The 19,093-nt window shown below is 38.4% G+C and overlaps 3 protein-coding genes across 4 annotated transcripts in view; 2 read left to right on the forward strand and 1 right to left on the reverse strand.

Moving 5' to 3' along the window:
* LOC124277989 overlaps window positions 1-637 on the forward strand; it is a 33,413-nt gene extending 32,776 nt beyond the window's left edge. Inside the window, exon 11 of the mRNA XM_046713715.1 lies at window positions 22-637. Within this exon, the coding sequence (XP_046569671.1) occupies window positions 22-112 (91 nt within the window). The 3' untranslated portion in view covers window positions 113-637. The remainder of the gene's footprint in view (window positions 1-21) is intronic.
* Window positions 638-4,094: 3,457 nt separating this feature from the next.
* LOC124277990 (serine/arginine-rich splicing factor 2-like) lies at window positions 4,095-6,955 on the reverse strand. Of its 2 annotated transcripts, XR_006898951.1 has the most exons (3): window positions 6,495-6,955; window positions 5,802-6,199; window positions 4,095-5,492 (listed from the first exon to the last, which is right to left on the reverse strand). XR_006898951.1 is itself a non-coding variant. In XM_046713716.1 (2 exons), exons 1-2 carry the CDS (start codon window positions 6,836-6,838, stop codon window positions 5,905-5,907), a joined length of 639 nt encoding a protein of 212 aa, XP_046569672.1. In that variant the 5' UTR covers window positions 6,839-6,955; the 3' UTR covers window positions 4,095-5,904. The 2 variants fall into 2 exon arrangements, 1 of the variants encoding a protein (XP_046569672.1); XM_046713716.1 differs by having other exon boundaries at window positions 4,095-6,199.
* Window positions 6,956-7,258: 303 nt separating this feature from the next.
* Window positions 7,259-19,093, forward strand: part of LOC124277991 (UNC93-like protein MFSD11) — a 30,266-nt gene continuing 18,431 nt past the window's right edge. Inside the window, 9 exon segments of the mRNA XM_046713717.1 lie at window positions 7,259-7,368; window positions 11,763-11,836; window positions 13,538-13,645; window positions 14,854-14,933; window positions 15,158-15,254; window positions 16,365-16,547; window positions 17,318-17,355; window positions 18,200-18,265; window positions 18,899-19,024. Coding sequence (XP_046569673.1) covers window positions 7,267-7,368; window positions 11,763-11,836; window positions 13,538-13,645; window positions 14,854-14,933; window positions 15,158-15,254; window positions 16,365-16,547; window positions 17,318-17,355; window positions 18,200-18,265; window positions 18,899-19,024 — 874 coding nt within the window. The 5' untranslated portion in view covers window positions 7,259-7,266.

The following is a 19,093-nucleotide window of genomic DNA, read 5'->3' on the forward strand; positions in this document are numbered from 1 at the left end:
CATAGTTTCCTTCAACTACAGGGAATATATCATGATGTACAGAGCCGTCTATGCCTTCTTGTCATCAGCTGAAGCACAACACCTACCAGGGATTGTTAAAGAGAGCATGTAACCATTCTACTGGCTACCGATACTCAGGCAGCAAAACCATTCCTGGGATTGTCGGAGAGTGAATACATTTTCATTCCTGGGATTGTCAGAGAGTGAATACATTCTCATTCCTGGGATTGTCAGAGAGTGAATACATTCTCATTCCTGGGATTGTCAGAAAGTGAATACATTCTCATTCCTGGGATTGTCAGAGAGTGAATACATTCTCATTCCTGGGATTGTCGGAGAGTGAATGTTTCCTTACTCCTGGGATTGTCAGAGAGTGAAGTACTAAGTACTTCAAGTACTAAACAACATAAGATCTGGCAAAGTTTTGTGACCTACTTACGGACCCTATTAGTCCCTTGCAAGGACATGTAAGCTTCCCAAGAGTTCCTGGTATGTTGTATAATATTTGTATCTATAACCATTGGGTATTCCACTATATAGCAATGGAGTACTAACTGTCAATACTATGGCGTCAACATATGAAGTCACAACAGAATTGTATCCGATAGTCAGGTCACAGGGACACCGATACACAGACTCTGACTGATGAGGGGGCGGTGGGGTAGCCTAATGGTTAAAGCGTTGGCTCGTCACGCCGAAGACCCGGGTTCGAATCCCCACATTGGCACAATGTGTGAAGCCCATTTCTGGTGTCCCCCGCCGTGATGTTGCTGGAATATTGCTAAAAGCAGCATAAAAACCAAACTCACTCAGTCAGTCTGACTGATAATGGAAGTTGGAAGCTTAAAGCTTTTGAACAACCATTATTGTTCATGGTTATGCGCCAGGAATGCCTGTCTTCAGTAAAATGGTCCCAAATTACTGTTTGAACTTTTTAAAGGCTTTTTACAAGCCTGCTTATGTGAACATTGATGCCAATGTGATAGCTGTTTGACATGCTATGGACATGGTGTGGAGTCTTTTGAAGTATTTAACTACACCTAATTCAGGGTATGTTGCATGTTGAGAATAATTGTTCATGGACATACATTTTCATGAAGATTATGGATAGTTATGTCTAAATGCAATAAACGTGTTTACCGTTAATAAGTCTGATTCTGTTTTGAGACCCTTGTTTTTGTTTTTGAACTGACCAAACAACCTCTCTCTCTTACCAGGGGTATGTTGGGATATATGTTGTAGGTTATAAGTTTAGTTCGTATGGAAATATTTCCCAGCATGCAGTGTTCATGTCGAGTATTCTGTAAACATAATGGTAGCTCATATTTTGTACACGAGACGGACATGTGACATGCAGTGCTTCAGCCAGAATTAGTTTGAGTGTTGCCAACTGGCACCCTAACTACTAAAATGTGTGCCAATGCAGTTGAGACTTTGCTATTCATGGTATAGAAGACCTGTGGATTGTATTAAATGTTGTGCCAATGGGTGCTCTAGCATTGAAAAAAAGTGCCATTGCATATTTTTTAGTGAATGGCACAATGGCTCTTGCCTGGCTAAAGCACTGGACATGTACTGACGTGCTTTTGACACAGTGTTATTTCCTTTTGTACATGAGGGGATGACCATGCTCCAGGCCTTACATATGTTTCAGGTGAAGGCAGCTTTATGGGGACAGTTTCGATTTGGACCTAAAACGCTCTTTAGAAGATTGTCAGTTCTTTCAAAATGACAGACACACTTTCTTCGACTTCAACTCATTCCTACTTACTGACATCAAATTCTTTTCTAAGTGAACAGGGTTTAGTTTTACGCCACACTCAGCAATATTCCAGCTATATGGCGGCAGTCTGTAAATAATCGAGTCTGAACCAGACAATCCAGTGATCTGAGTATCGATCTGCGCAATTGCACGTCTGACCACCCGATCCCGTTAGTTGCCTTTTACGACAAGCATGGGTTACTGAAGATCAATATTCTAACCCGGACCTTCACGGGTCAAATTCTTTTCTGAAAAATGCACTCAGGAGCAAGAGTCTATGTGACGTAGAATGATTTATAGGATGCCAAAATCTTAAGTAGAGCAGTCATTTGGAATAGAGGGCACATGAGAATTCTCTTCACTCAGAAAAAGAGGTAGGTTGGTGCATGTGTTACGGTGGTGGACGCCAGAAATGGGCTTCACATATTGTACCCATGTGAGGAGTCCAACCCAGTCTTCGGCATGGCAAGCCAACGCTTTAACTATTACTGATTAGGCTACCCCACTGCCCTTTCACTGAGGAGTCATGTTCACCACCCTGTCCCGTAAGATCCCTGGATTTTGTCACCCATTGAACACCTCTGGGATGAAATGCAACTTTGTCATCTAATACCCAAACACTGCAAGGACTGATCTCAATCCTTCCCTGGAAAAGGAATGATCTTCACCTGTAGTTTCATTGATGTTTAGTTGCCTTCAAAGAGGCGAAGGAGCCTGTCCTGCCTCAATGCACAAACTACTGTGTAAACTTGCTTGTGTGCCCTTGCTTGCATGTCAGGTGGGCTGTCCTTATGGACTGTTACATCGAAAAAACTGTCTTTCAGTGTCATAAAGTTTGACTGCCACAAATGAAATGTTTACACTGGTATGTTTGTTGAAACTCGTTATCTGTACCAGTAATGGAAATGTCTACACGCTGCACATCAATGCATGTGTTGCTCTTTACAATGACTGCTTTCAAACTGGTGGGGTTCTTCTATTCATCTACATTAATCATACATGTACATATTTTTTTTAAACTTAGAGCCCCAACGTGAATAATTGATCCTCCCTGTCCGAAGTCCCATCAACTTAATACTATGTAGGTGTATAATTCTATTTTGAATCTTTAATTAAATAGTTTATGGACAATATGGAATGCAGCTGAGGCAACAGGAAACAAGCTGAACCGGATTGCCTGGTTCTTGTGATGATTCAACTACACCAAAATCAGAACCAGAACCTCCAACTGGTGTTTTTGTGACAGACATATGTATTCAAGGAGGCACAAACACTTGCCCTCTGCATGATGTACCCCCCTCAAGGCCCATGCATTCAAACTAAGTATTTGTGAAGATAGCTGGATGTAATTTTCAAGTGTCAGACTGAAACAGACTTACCACTGGCTTGTCTGGTCCTCACATGGTCATGCATCCTCGATAATCTACACGATATACGTTACGATCACTCTCCACTATACCCTGGATGCATCCACAGCTTCCGAGAATTATATTACCTCCCTTTGCTGGCTCCGCATTCTCGCAGTAGCCAATCAGCCAAGTCGTCGTGACATCCGAGCTTGCCAGTGTCAACAAAGATAGCAGTCCAGTCGCGAAGGTTTGTTCACAGTGCCACTAAGATTTTGAGGAAATCATACAGACAAATTGACATATCTGAAACTTTTAAAAAATATATGAAAGAACTCCTACCTCTTTCAGAGTACCTCTGCATCAACTGTGCTGCTAAGTTTAAACAGTTAGATACTGACTGAGTGAGTTTGGTTTTACGCCGCTTTTAGCAATATTCCAGCAACATCACGGCGGGGGACACCAGAAATGGGCTTCACACATTGTACCCATGTGGGGATTCGAACCCGGGTCTTCGGCGTGACGAGCAAAACACGTTAACCACTAGGCTACCCCACCGCCCCAAACGGTTAGATAATTTAAGAAGCGAAAGTGAGTTTTGATTGGTTTGCTAAACTTCCCAGCGTGGACACCTGACTGGATAAAAAGCCAGTGGATGCATCCAGGGTATAGTGGAGAGTGATCATAGCGTATACCCAGAGATTATCGAGGATGGTCACGAGGAAACCCTTATAATGGTGCATGAAACAATGTCCACATCAACTTCAGATTACAATAAATATTCCTGAACTTTCGAATACAAAGGTTTCAGTCAATACCTGTGACTACAGCAGACCAACAAGCACCCCCAAATGCATACTGAGTAAGGTTTCAGTCATGTCAATTAGGTCACACAACACAGCACATGGGATTTCATGATCATTCCATGTCTGCTTTACATTTAACCATAAATCCATAGAATTAAAACCATAACAAAATCGAACATAAAGTTTTTGATTTTATTCCGATTTCACTTGGAGAATGTTGCAATCCGTCTTCATTTGCCCTGAACTGCAAAACAAACGTGACCTTACCTCTCCTGGGATGCTGCATACATCAAGAACAAGATAAAGATGCAACCTGGAAAAGCCCACAATTTTTAAAAAATGGAATGGTGTTCACTGCCTACACACCATAAACCTGTTTTTTTTTCATTTATAAACACTTGAGGACTTTTTTTTTTTAACAATGCAGGTCTCTTTTCCTTAGTTTGAAATATTTTGATTTCGCTTTTGTCATTTTTCACATCACTGAAGACCATTTTCATATGGATGGGAAGGAGTGAGCAATAAAATTTGGTCCACGCATCTGGAGGCAGAATTTTTTCGCTAATCATAGCTATTCTTTCAAAGCATGGCTATCCCAAGTTACATATTGGTAATAAGATTCATACCAACCAGCTCTGGAACCACGAGAACTTGACTGTTGAGATCATTTGTTTCATCATTTACTCAAAATAAACATCTCCCCTGGTTGAATTATCAGTAATGTTACCCAAAGTCAACTGAAAGCAGAGCTAACTGAGCCAAAATTACATGTGACTGTACATAAATACATTCATTTCTGGGAGCTCGATACACATACCAAAAAGGAAGTTGTTAATTTCATTTTACAGGGTTCACTGCAGTTTGTTTTATATAGCCTTTACATACATTGTTTCAGACATTACAATGTTAGTTCTTGGATTATACAAAAAAACAAAACCCTGATACCCAGTTAACATGGGATTACTCAATTAAGATTTGAAAAAATGTTTCTTAAGAATGTGCCCACTGTCTTCACCCAAGTAACCAAAGGAAAATTAAAGTTAAATTCAGTAGTCAAAACAATGACTACTGATCTTTTACAAAATTTAGAAGACAAATCAGTTCATCTTGACTTAAAACCCTTCACAAAATTATACAGTATATTCTAACAAAACCTCACACGCTATGAGAACCTATAATCTTCATTAACAAAAATTACTACCATTAGCTTTATGTTTAATCAGATTATCTAAATGACTTATTTTAATAAATATAAATCATTTACAAAACAGCATATAACATTCTAATATCTGGTATAAAAAGTAAAAAACCCTATATCCACAAAGTATACCCTACATCTACAAGGTGAACTGATTTGTAAAGCCAAACAATTTTGTGGTGTTTCTGGAACTGCATCACGGTCAGCATTTAGATCAGCAGTATCAGCTCTGCTGTTAGTCCACCAGCTACTCTGCAGGAACCGACAGCAGCAGCATCAACCAGCCACTCAGCCACTGCGACTGACTGCCCGCCCGGTAGACACTCAGCATACCACACAGCTAACATTACTGCACTGCATTTATTACCCCTTTACCGCTCCTATAGCATGGGGAAATGAGAAAAAGCATTGTTAATACAGGTAGTGAAATTTATTGAATGGTAAAATGTACTAAAATTGATACCATCTAAATGCAAAATGTTACATGCGACAAAAATACACAATGATCATATCAATGAAGTGAAAAAGACTTCTATAGTAATGAGTGTCATATCCTTATCATTATGTCTCTAAATTGTCAATTGCACTAAAAATATACTAAATTCAAGACAATTTCAATTAATTTGTCCTTGAAATTTGCATTACTGATCAGTCTCAATGTCAATGAAATGTTCAGAAGAGACAATAACCTTTTTGACAATTCTGCAAAGGACACATTATCACGGGCTAGGTTTATTCGAGGAACTGGAATGGCCGCATCATGGCACCGGAGTCCCTTGCTGCTGCTACAGCTCAGTTCCTCTCATCTGTTCCATTTTCTTTTGCTGAACCACCTGATCCAGCAGATCTTGCACATGAAGGAGACCTCGACCGTTGTTTTTCATTGCTTCTACTCCTGCTCTTACTTCTGCTCCTGCTCTTGCTGCGACTTCTACTACGGCTTTTGCTGCGACTCCTGCTACGGCTTTTGCTGCGACTCCTGCTACGGCTTCTGCTGCGACTGTATGAACGACTCCTTGATCGGCTTCTTGACCCACTAGACCGTCTTCTTCGTCTTCCTGAGCGTGATCTTGATCGCGATCTGGACCTAAAAAATGACAGTTGTATTTAACCGTTATGACACACAGCACAAAAAATAAATAAAATGAACTGAACTACCCAGATAGCAATCGTACGTTGGCAAAACCATGGTCAACGTTGGGCCAACGTCTGAATGCTATCTGGGTATACATGATATAAATGTTTAATAAACTCTTAATTAACGATTCTAGAAAAACAAAGGAGCAACTCTTTGAAAAAATGGGTTAAGTGCAACTGGGATCTTGACTGGATGAGTGCCCTGTATTCAGTGTTCATTGTTTCTTCTAGGTCTATCATACTACCTGCTGTATCTTGAGCGTCGGCTATGGCGGCTTTGAGGAGCGCGCCTGTAAGGATCTACTGGTCTGCCATAGCGTGCCATTTGCACACGTATTTCTCTGCCATCCATAATTGCTCCATCCATTGAGTCCATTGCATCTTCAGCATCACGCTTATCATAGAATCGAACAAAGGCAAACCCTCTGCTTTCCCGCGTAAATCGGTCACGAGGGATGTACACATCTCCTACGTCGCCATATTTCTCGAATGCTCTTCTCAGATCTTCAGGTGTTGTTCTGTATGTTAAGTTATCAACTTTGAGGGAACTCATTCCCTCAATAGCTGGAGGCCCTCTTCCATAACTCATGGTTATAAAATGTCACAACCCTACACGGAAACAACCATTTACTGCGAAGACAATGTTCAAACCGCGTGGCTTCTCTCCTTGTCCACCGGGCTTCCAAACTGGTTTGAACCGGAATTCACACTTGCACTCCTTTATCTGACCGTTTACATGTTTATTCATGCTTACATGAGTTACGTCCCCTTCTACATAGCTTCCTCTGAAAATCGTAATGGATTTGTTATGCACACAGTTTTACGGGCTGTGTGAATGGTTAAATGGGGGTGTTGCGTCGTTTTGTTAACATATGAACAAATACGAAAATATTATATGGTTTTGGCGTTTACTATACCAATTATTGAAAATAACTAGTTTCAATGCTAATATTACTTTTTATTATCTTTACGGAAATCACCGAAAACTTTCAAGTCATGTGATAACACAAGAACAAGATGGCGAATGGTGCGTGCGATGTTCGTGTTTACAACATTATCATTCTTGGACTGGCTTTTATGTTCATATTTACTGCGTTCCAGACATGTTCTATGGTAGAGGTAAGTACAGCGATATATGATGTTTTCTATATTGTTCGTGGATTTTCTTGCCAACAGATACACCGGTTTCAGCTAACAACACAGCTCGCTCAGGGGGTGTTGTTCTATGTTTGTTTTGATTCTGGCAACCTCTGGGAATAGTTGACAAATGGGCCCAGTTTTACTGTTCTTGGCAGCAATCCAGTTTACTAAAATCATTAGGATTGCATCTGATCTAACACAACTACTTGGTCCCTACTGTTGGAGATTGCTAATCGAACGATTCATCACGATATTATTTACGAACCGTTCATACCTTGTGCTTTGTTAGTTGGTATGGGAGTAAACTCTCGCTTCTTTTATGAAAAAAAAGTCTTATGATTTTTGCCCAATATCTGGAAATATTTTGAAGGATATTGTTTTAGAAATATTACTATCATGCATGGTCCTCAAAGTAAACAATTTGCCCTTACCACTTAATATAGAATTACTAGTTTATGATGATTTGTGATTGTGCCTAGGATCCTGTGGTCAAGTGTTATACAATTAGATTTACCCATTGATTTAGATTATATTTAGGGTGGAGTTTGTTCCTCCACATTGTGCAACTGAAAATATGTGCCTGGTAAAGTGCAGTATTCCCCCCTGAAAAGAATCAGCCAACAATAGCTACAGATGCATGAATATATTTTAATAAAGAAGCCATTTGACTGGCATGATAATCTTTCAAACAATTCAAAAGTGGCACTATTCTGAAGGTAATTAATTATGAGTCATGTTGTAGTAGTTTTAATACTCACAGCCCAATGTGCAACCAGAGTTTGTTTGTTTATATAAAATTGGAGGGAATTGTTTGTACATGCATTTGTTTTAGGTGCCCCAGTTCACATTGCAGAGTTATGTCCCTTGGGCATGCCAGAATCCTATGATCATAGGTTAGAATCCTGGTTCACCCTGATTATGTTTCTTGTTTTGTATGCACCATACCTGTACTGTAACTTAGGTTCCAAGAAAGTGGTAAATGTCATGTTTCATTGAACTGTCACATTGAACAATGTTGAAGTGCCAAGAGATACCTGGAATACTGTTTGAAGTGGCATTAAATTCACTTACTTGCTCACTTGCTCACTAGTATTTCTATTTTTCTGACAGAACATTATCATGATGATAGAAGTTGACAATAACTAATGTGACACTGTTGGGTTTTTTCATGACATGACATACGGCCACAGAGTTGTCACACAGCATGTTTTTTTGTATTCTTATTATGTTATAGATCTATAGGTAGATGTTACTAATATCAGTCTAAGAAGTGCAGATGGAAATAGGTCTCAGTCATCTTGTCATTCATAGAAATCTATACTGTCAACAAAGCACTTTCATCAACATGTATATTCTGTTATCAGTGAAAACTCTAGCATTAGTTGTGAATATGAATGAGAAACAGAAACTGTTAATGATGATTTCGCAATCTTTACTGACACATTAGCTGTAGACATGGTAAGCTGTAATGAAATAATGGCCTCTGAGAGGGTATAGATAACATCAGACCCCTCCATCTTTAATATATTTGAACCCCACCCCCTATCCCTCTCCATACTTTCCAAATTCAACTTTAAACATGTTAAAAGTGTTCAGAATTAATAATTTTTTTATATTTTTATTTTATCAACTGTAGTGTATGTAGTACACTTTGAACTTGATGAGTAGACCTCTTGTAATGGGATCAAGGTCTTGTCAGAAGATTAGGTATTGTAAAGACACTAAGTATTCTGCACATGAAACACACTGACAGACCAAACCAAGTCCATGGTAAATAAGTTATATTATATTGAGCTATACACATTTATTTTATTTTTTGTTCAACCAACTCATGCTAATCTGTAAATCAAGGAAATCTGCCTTGTTTTCATTGTCACATGAGGCAGGTTCTATTGCTGTAATATTGTACAGGCAGCTGACACCATTGTTGTAAACAAGGGTGAGTCATCGGGCCAGTAAGTATAGTATTGTTTATGACTTGCTACAGTCATGTTGGGGTCCAAAGTTCTGTCTTCCTTGTATTTCTGTTTGACATGAGGATGACTAACAGGAAGAATCACTGATTCTTTGGAAACTATTTTCTTAATACTTACTAGTGGTGGTCCGATTAATTGAAAAACTTGAAGATTGGTCGCAATGACTAAACGACCAAGCAATCGATCATGTTTTCTCATAATCGAACACAAACAATTCTGGAACACTTTTTACATTAACAATATTTTACACACGGTTGGTTTTGTCTGTTACATTTCACGACATGCTCGTTCCAAGTCATAACTGAATTTATTTTAAAGACGACAAGAAATTTATGTTCCTGACATACTAGTCATCCTTTAAAGATGTGCAATTTGAAAAAATCACACCAAGGAACTGCATTTATTTTATTTATTTTTTTGTGCATTCACAAAAATAACCGGGAAAATTTCATAAATGATGCTAACCAATAATTTTCGATGATTGATCGGTTGTAATGAACCAATCATCAATTACGAGATTTGAACCAATTCCCAACACTAATACTTACTCAGGGAATCAATGTTACAAGATACTTTCCTGCCCATTTGTTTTCTTTGCTGTAATTTGCCATTGATTTGGCATTTTGCACTGTTCCCAAGTCCTTTATACATTTTTCAGGATTCAATCAACTTTAGCAGTCCTGAAACTGCAGGACTGCTGAAGTTATGATAATACTAGAGTGTGCCCAGCAATCATAGTAGGTCCAAATTTATGTTGTTATCTGACCATCAACAACCTGTGAGGAATCTGTGTTAGAATATTGTAACCATGGTAACAAACAGTCTATGGAGTTGTGGGACATGATGTGGATTGGGTGGTGAAGTAACTTGGTTGTTGGCTTTTCTGTGTACTCTGACAGCGTGGATTGTCACTCACAATGTTAATAACTGTCTAGCTCAGACTTATTTATTTACAGGCTGCTGTCATGTGACTGGAATGTTGCTGAGAGCTGTGTTAAACAGCAAGCATACAAACCATATATGCATATAATTAAGTTAGTAAAATATACAGCTCTACAATACAAAGCATATTACATGTTATGGTTTTTACAATGTATCTAATATGCTGCACAATCTTCTTAAATGTAAATGTGTTAAATCGCTAATTTTCAAATACAACTAAGCTGAAAATGTGTCTGAATTATAAAGGTTCAAGTACAAAATGCCTAGTTATTAATGTTCCAGTGGGGTGGCTAAAACCATAACATGTAGAGATCAAATACATAAACATAAAAAATCCTGTGATGGTTTTCATTGTGTGAACCGTGTGAAAAATGTCCTTTCACATGAGTCAAATTGTGAAATGATAAATTTATGAACAGACTTAATGAACACATTTTAAGCAACATATTTCTTTGGTTGACACAATAAGATTTCAAAGGGCATACCTAAACATTATCTTCAGTACCCATTTTGCCTTACCTGCAAAACTATTTTCTACATTCCAATCCCTCACCAAACATGGTTGAGTTCAGTGTTGAAGTGTTTTTGTAGTCCAAACTTGCAAACCTCATCCATTGTTTCCTAACGTACAATAGAAGTGTCTGTCTTGTGTTTTAAGTATTAAATGATATTCAAAATGATTTCTTTTCAATCTTATTTCTCATATATTGCTGAAATATTTTATTAATAACAAAAATAATCTTCACTATATTTAGGACATATTTGAACATCTGTAATGGCTGTGACATATCCTAGATGATGTTTTTACCTAATGACTATTTCCTTCTGAGCTGCAGATATCACCATGTGCTATGTATGTACAAGGGGTGGTGGGGTAACCAAGTGGATAAAGCGTTCCCCCGCCACGCCAAAGACCCAGGTTCGATTCCCCACATGGGTACAATGTGTGAAGCCCATTTCTGGGGTCCATGAGTAGGGCAGCATTTTTATTTTTTGTGTTTCTCATCGCCTGACCGACCCTTCTAATGTTATTGCCGACCCCCTCAAAAAACATATTTTTTCATTTCAACACCACCAACCTGAACCTAAACTGTACCGCCTCGTCATATAAACTATTTATATTTTAATCAGAAACTGCCACAAGTCCAAAGAGTGCAAGAAATTGTAATAAGAATTACAATAAATGAGAATCAAGAACATTATTCAATAATGTTGTTTATTAATTTTTTTGTTTGTTTTGTTTTTTTCCCGACCGACAGACCCATGTTCAGAATTTTGTGGCTACGTGAAACACATTAAAAAAATTATGCCCATTTTGCTAAAAGCAGCGTAAACTAAACTCACTCACTCTTGAATGTACAGACCTTCTGGTTATGCCATAAATGCTAACTGAGATTTGTGAGAGTGACTAACAGTAACAACCATGACGTCATATACATCATTGATTCCTTGCAGAAAACCGTCTTGGACAGCGTGGGGAAGTCAAACAATGACACTAACAACACTTTTACTGGAAATGGCTACACAAGGTATGGGACATTTTTATGATCTTGACATATGATGCATGTGTTGCTATAGTTTCATCAATTGAGAATTGGTCACGTGAGCATGATTTATGCAGAAACAAAACTGGATGGAGAAGGGAACAATGAAACTTAACTTGAGAATTCTGCCTCATTCTGGTGTTGTATTTCATGTCTGTATGATGAAAAATGCAACAGTGTAAGGAAGTGTTTTAAGGGTATTTTGTGTGTCATTGTGCAGTGGCGAATTTCTGTAAATATTACCACCATGGATTGCGAAAATTGGATTCTCATCTCAAACCAAGACAGGTGAAATGTGGATGGGACTAACATTTTGACAATTATACAATTTTTAGCTACCATAATTTATCTACTAGATACCAGCATCTGCTCAAATGCAGTATTTATTTTTTCCCTTACCAGTAGATCTATAAATGCTTTTCAAATTTACTTTCTCAATTTCCTAATTTGGGAGTATACAACCCAAGCTGCCTCACAGCATTGGAAGGTTTTAGCATCGACTTCTTCACATGCACATTCTCTTTTGAGTGAACAGAGGCACATTTAAACTTAGTCCCTTGCCCAGGATGACACCACAAGTTTTTACACTTGTGATATGGATGTATGTTCATATTTGTGTTTCCACCATTTGGTCATCTACCATCAGATGCAGCGCACACTAGGGAACAGTGACAACACTATATACATTATAGGCTGAATAACAACTCAGTACTTGCAGGATACAATCTCAGCACCTGGCACTTGTAATGTTAGCGTTGTGCTTTAGTGTGCCAGCTCACTCTGCCCTTTGAAAGGTGACATGTATTTGCATACCACTAATTAGTCATTTTGAAGAGGCTAAATTTTGAGAAAAGAAACACACCTGAAAACCATACAGACCCTGACTTACCTGACTTATTTTGGGGTGAATGTCAACAGGAACATGGGGCGGTGGGGTAGCCTAGTGGTAAGGGGTTGGCTCGTCACGCCGAAGACCGGGTTCGAATCCCCACATGGGTACAATGTGTGAAGCCCATTTCTGGTGTCCCCCGCCGTGATATTGCTGGAATATTGCTAAAAGCGGCGTAAAACCAAACTCAGTCAGTCAGTCAACAGGAACATACCGTATATGGCTGTAGATAAGGAGAATTTCTGTAGAAGGGGGTTGGCTTATCTACAGGTTACACTTCCGTTAAACTTTTTTTCTGGTGGCAAGAAAACGAGATTGTATCACTTCGCTTGAACAAAACAGGGAAAACAACTTGTGAAGATGTCAAAATGGCAATTATATATCACTAGACAAGATTATTTACCTTGTCAGTTCTAATTTGTTTTTGCTAGGCATTGTATTCTATGCAGGGATTAAGATTACCATGTGTATTTGTCTTGTATACAGAGCCGGGAATAGCAATCAGCTGTGCACGTTTCCCTGCGAGCTACCGGTGATTTGCTTAAATAATATAACAGAACGAATTCTGGGGCAGTGAGTGGAAAAATATAGTATCTGAAACTGTTATTCCACCAAGAAAAATATATTCTAGCATTGTGTCATTTTAATAGCAGGTTTTGCTTTATAAATGTAAAATATTTCTAATCACAACTAAGGTAATGCAACAACACCTTGGTGTATTGATGGATATTTTTTATGCATGGAACAATTTGGCCTCTCACCGATTTGGTTTCAATTTTTTCCTATTTTGTTTTCAGCCTGGGTATCATCTATGGAGTATTCTCTGTTTCCAACTGGGCAGCTCCATCTTTTGTCGGTTACGTAGGCCCCAAACTGTCTATGATCATAGGAGCAGTGTTGTATCTGTAAGTAGTATGTGTAGTACTTATTATATCTTGGTAATATAATGATGTAAAGCATGTTCTAAGATGCCTAGCGGTTAGAACAATCGAAAAAAAATTACATTATCAGACAATAAAGGTATAGTTTTTTGATGACGTAACAATTGAATGACGTTATCACCCTCACTGCGCCATTCTAGTGTGCCCCCTCGTAATCGAACCATTTTACATTACGTCACAATGTAAGCGACGTCACGATGCATGTCAGTTGGCATCGCCTCGTACAGCCACCTACAGTAAACTACTGCGTTGCATCCCGTTTCTTGGTTTGCAGTTGCTTCACTCACCTAACATCACTGGTGGAAACATTACGTTTATGTTTTCTGACTTTTTAAATGTCTCAATTCGACTCGCAAGTTTTCAGCGACACGGTCACGTTAAGCAATGTTTACATTCCCACAATGCAATCGTGGAATGTCCCTTGACTACTCAGCTTCGTCTGGATGTACTGATCTAAACATCGTTGGTAGTAGAAATGCGGCGTTCACATGGTTTACGTTAATCACAGATGTAATTAAAATACTTTAGAGAAGATATTTAATCCGAGCGTAAACCGTCATGAAACTGTTTATCATTTGTTTTTCTGGTAGCGTTAGATCTTAGCGTAGGGGGGCAGACACATCAATAGAACAGCCAGTTAGCCCTGTCGCGAGGATTCTTAATTTAGGTCACCGACACCGCCCGTTTGTTTTCTGCCTTAAATTAATCGTAATTATCCTTAGAAAGTATTAAATTTGGCATCTTAGAAAGAAATACAGTTAAGCTCTACCACCATGTATAGTGTAATAAAACACACTTTCTCCCTGAACTATTATGGCGTTAAAGCACTTTCGGACGCAAGCGTCCTCGTGCTTTAACTATAATAGTTCAGGGCAAAAGTGTGTTTTATTACACTATACATGGTGGTAGAGCGAACTGTATTTCTTAAATAATATATGGTTGGAATTCTTGGCAATATATGGATCTAAAGCATGATAATATATTGTTAGAAATCTTGGTAATATAAGGATGTAAATCATGATAATATATGGAAAGACATTTTGGTTACATGAGGATATGTAAGTTATATTTGCCACTTTGCTTAACATTATAGAGTATTCAAGAATGATTAACCTCAAAATCATGAAGCATTGTGTAGAACAGATACGTGATCTCAATGCTATTTGTTTCAGTCTGTTTATCCTCTCCTTCCTGAAACCTATGGAATGGGCTCTGTACCTGGGGTCAGTGCTGGTCGGCTTTGGGGCAGCTAGTAAGCTGGGATGGATGGATGGATGGATGGATGGATGTTTTGTGGACATTGATATTTGTTGTCAGTCAGAAATCTAGAGTGTACTGTTCTTCATTGTTCATTGACAAACATTTCTAACAGATCCATATTTTGTCTTTAGTAAAGAGAAAACTGATGGAAAACAATCATTATTTGTATGTTAGAACTTTGATGCTTAAGTGTTTTGATGCTTAATTTGTTTCCAGTTTTGTGGACAGCCCAAGGATCAACGTTGACAATAAATTCTGATACAGAGACTGTGGCACGGAACAGTGGTATATTCTGGGCTCTGCTGCAATGCAGGTACATGTCACACAAGCACACTTTCTTTATTCCAGGGGATTGAAATGGGAGGGAAAACATGAACTTATTTGGATGAAGATGATGGGCTTAAGGCACAATGGCACCTTTTAGACAATATTTTGGCCTATATTATACGCATTGGGGCATATGCACTCACTTTAGCTTCCTATTGATACAATAGAAAAACTTCTTATTCCTTACGACTTGCCTGAAATCAATAATTAAAACTTCGAGGCGAACAGCTTCCAAACAGAGAACACTTGCAGGGCTCAATTTAGTGTTTGTTACTTGCACTGGTGCAACCCAATATTACAAAGTGCAACCTAGTTATGAGTCTAACTTGCACCAGGTGCAAGTCAATTTTTTAGTGGGTAAACTTCTGAATAAAACATCTAAATAATTCAATGTCATATTTCTGATATTACATATTGCAATAAAAACAGTGCAACTGGAATTTGACTGGTGCAACTAGGCTTTTATCTTAGGTTGAACCTGGTGCAAGTGGGTTAACATCTCTTAAATCGAGCCCTGACTTGCCATATATGGAATATAAACAATTGCTCCGTACATTGAAAACTGTCGCACACGGTGTTGTCGTAAGCATATTAGTAAAGAGTGCTCCAAGGGACATACCTCTATGGGGTTTTCTTAAAATAATGTTTGGCTGGTAGAGGGTGCAAGAATCGATTTAATGCAACATTGCATTAATTCATTTGAACTTTTTAATTTAATATTGTGATCTAAATACAAATTATTTTTGGTAATAAATTATATGGTAGCTTTACTGTCCCTGACTGCTGATAGTATTATTGAGGTAAATGCATTGTATAATTTTAGAGGAGTGTGGTGTGACATAGTGCCTTTAAATTGACCTTGAGTTGGTTTGAAAAGTCACATTTGGTGTTAATGAGTTAGCAAGGAGGGTGATGAAGATCTTGAAGGATCAGCATAAATAGTGGAGATTAAGATGAAATTGTTGTCTTGTGTGACAGATCATCATTTTATGAAGGAAAAGAAGACACAATATAATGTTTTCAAATTGGATTGAGCGTAATTTCTTGACAAAAATTATGATGAATTTGATGACAGCAAAGTGGTTTAATGTTTCAGCCTTCTGTTTGGGAACATGTACAGCTACTTCGTGTTCAAGTCCAAGAGTGTGGTGACAGACACTGAGAGAACCGATCTGTTTATTGGTCTGAGCTCCGCAGCCCTGCTAGGAATCATCTGCCTGTTTCTCATACGAAAAAGACGAACATCTGATGCTGAAAATCTTGTCAATCTGAATTCCAGGTAACAATGTTTCCCTCACTTTTTAGGAAGTTTTTTGTAGATGACGTAGACATTCCAGAGTAGAAATGGTTATCAATGCCTGTCAAAGTGGCTAGTCTGATGGCTCACAATGACAACATATTAACAATGGTCTGTTGTTACTTTTCTCAAACTGCAGGTAAACTGCCGATGTGTTCGTGTATGGACCTGTGCAAAGAGCACAGGTCATAAATCAGTTGAAGTTGAAGGATTGAGTCAATGGAAGGGTGACTGTGTTTGGCAGCTTGACTCCTGAGACCTTATTCGGCCTTATGTCCTGACCTACAACTAAACATGTGCCACACATGTAGTCTCGCCTAAGACAAGTGACTTTGTTCAAAATCGCCTCTGTTCACCTTGCAGTGAATGGGTACCCGATGGGATGAGATGGTCCTCCTGTTAACCTTCTAGAAGCTCACATGCATCTAGGGGTTCACACTGATTCACTGACCGGGAAAATAATGTTAGCATTTGAGCATACACCTTGTGTATGGAGGTTAATGTAATATAAGTATACATTATTTATTATCTTGATCAAATATATTTGCAATGTCTGTTTGCTGTTTACATGCTTTTGACATCGTTTTCAGCTATTTTCCAGCTATATGACAGTATTTTCACCTGACGAAGGGGCAAGGAAAAGCCCAGAAACGTGTCTACAATAAACAAGAAGTTGACATTATAATATTTTGTCTTATATATGACAGCAGTTGCAACCCCATTGACTAACATGCAGCTGTTTCCTGTTTCAGTGGTTCACAAAGTGCAGACACTGCTCTTTCTGCTTTAAGTAAGTAATCTATGCATACTGTTATTTCTGGGAGTATCTTGGAACTCTCAGTGAATCAACAGAACATAGAACATTAATATATAGAGCTTTGGGCATTAATATGGAATACACACATATGAAACTTGCTATTTACACATCAGATTCACATTCATGTGTTCTAATGATGGAAGATGTGTAGCCCAGTAATATTTGTGAGGGCCTTCGACTATGGAATAGAACAGATAACATAGGCGGATCCAGTGTGTGTGTGTGTGTGTGTGCGTGCGTGCGTGCGTGAAACTTGTGAAAATGAACAGTGCATCCCCCTTTCTCAAAAAAGCTGTATCCGCCCCTGGACAGTGTCACACAATGAAGTAACCATATGCAAGGATGTTGATAGTTTTGTAAGGGGTCAGTTTAGAAGTAATGTGACAGTGGTTGTTGCATATTTTCTTAAGGAATAACAGTGTGGTCCCTGCTGTGTTTTGTTATCATTTTACTGTTATTATTTGAAGCCTTTCTTCTTGTGATTCTACTACAGAGTGACAGACAGTATTTGATATGCGAGATGGTGTTGAACACACCTGTGATGGTTAATGATTTTTGTCATGAGACACTGGTCCTGTATATTGATCAGCAAAAAGATGTTGGGTCAGAGGACACATTGATATTGTTCAGCTGTCACAGGATAATGAATTTTCACATTGATATTTCTATAGTTTGGATATGGCCGCATGTCCATATTTGATTTTGTTTTGCATTCGTCTCAGTTTCACTTTTTGAATCAGGGATTTTAATATTATTTAGTTGGATAAATCTTCTTTGCCTAAAATTGATAATAATTATTAATTATTTTCCTTGACAGAACGGTCGTTTCAGCTCCTCAAGACAAAGGAAATGATCTACTTGAGTTTTGCATTTGCATACACAGGTAACAAATGATAAGTTACACTTGTTTAGATAGCTGGTTACCACATTTACCCAACAAAACCAGGATTCCATTAACTATTATTGAGTAGTTTTGATGCATCTTGAGCAAATCAGGATAAGAAGCATAAATTCATGACAGTACAGAAGGTTTTGGAAACCTATTTCCATAAATAGCACTGATTTAGACAATAACCAACGAGTGACGGAGAATGACAGATTATCTTTCCCGAGTTGTATTAATTGCATAATTTTCAAGCCTTGGCGAGAGAATCACATAATTAATAGAATGAGGGAAAGATAATCTGGCATTCACCGTCATGAGTTGGATATTGTTTTTATTACCCATATCAGTTTCGATCTTAAAAAAGGCTTAAATGAAAACAGCAGTTTCTCTATTAGGAAATCCGCGATGTGGGGAATCCCATACCCCTACGCGTGTGATTGGCTGTTCTTTTCTGAAACAACCAATCAACGTTCACCAAAAGGTGTAACCTTACTAGGGACTTACAGGAATAATACGACCCGGAGTCCTCCTTCCCATACGGATAACAGTGTCATATGTTTGCTTGGTTACATGATTATGGTATTCTTAGTTTAAAAGCCGATGTTATTTGTTGTTTTTTGTGTTTTTCAGGTCTTGAATTGACATTTTTCAGTGGAGTATATGGAACGTGCGTATCCCACAACCTTCACTTTGGGGCTGAGAGAAACGGTCTGCTTGGGTTGTCAGGAATATTCATCGGAGTTGGGGAGATTTTAGGTATGTTGGTTTGGAGTCTGTGACATGGGACTGATGACTCCTTAGGGGACAGGTATTGACATACCAGTA

Source organism: Haliotis rubra, unplaced genomic scaffold (assembly GCF_003918875.1).
Source record: "Haliotis rubra isolate DU_JTF1 unplaced genomic scaffold, ASM391887v1 Scf23, whole genome shotgun sequence".
Classification (NCBI taxonomy): domain Eukaryota; kingdom Metazoa; phylum Mollusca; class Gastropoda; order Lepetellida; family Haliotidae; genus Haliotis; species Haliotis rubra.

Excerpts from the sequence above, each read along its gene's own strand:
- LOC124277990 (XM_046713716.1), bottom strand. The coding sequence starts at position 6,838 with ATGAGTTATGGAAGAGGGCCTCCAGCTATTGAGGGAATGAGTTCCCTC. Across the intron at positions 6,200-6,494 it reads CGACGCTCAAGATACAGCAG|GTCCAGATCGCGATCAAGAT; the intron begins GTAGTATGATAG and ends GTCATTTTTTAG.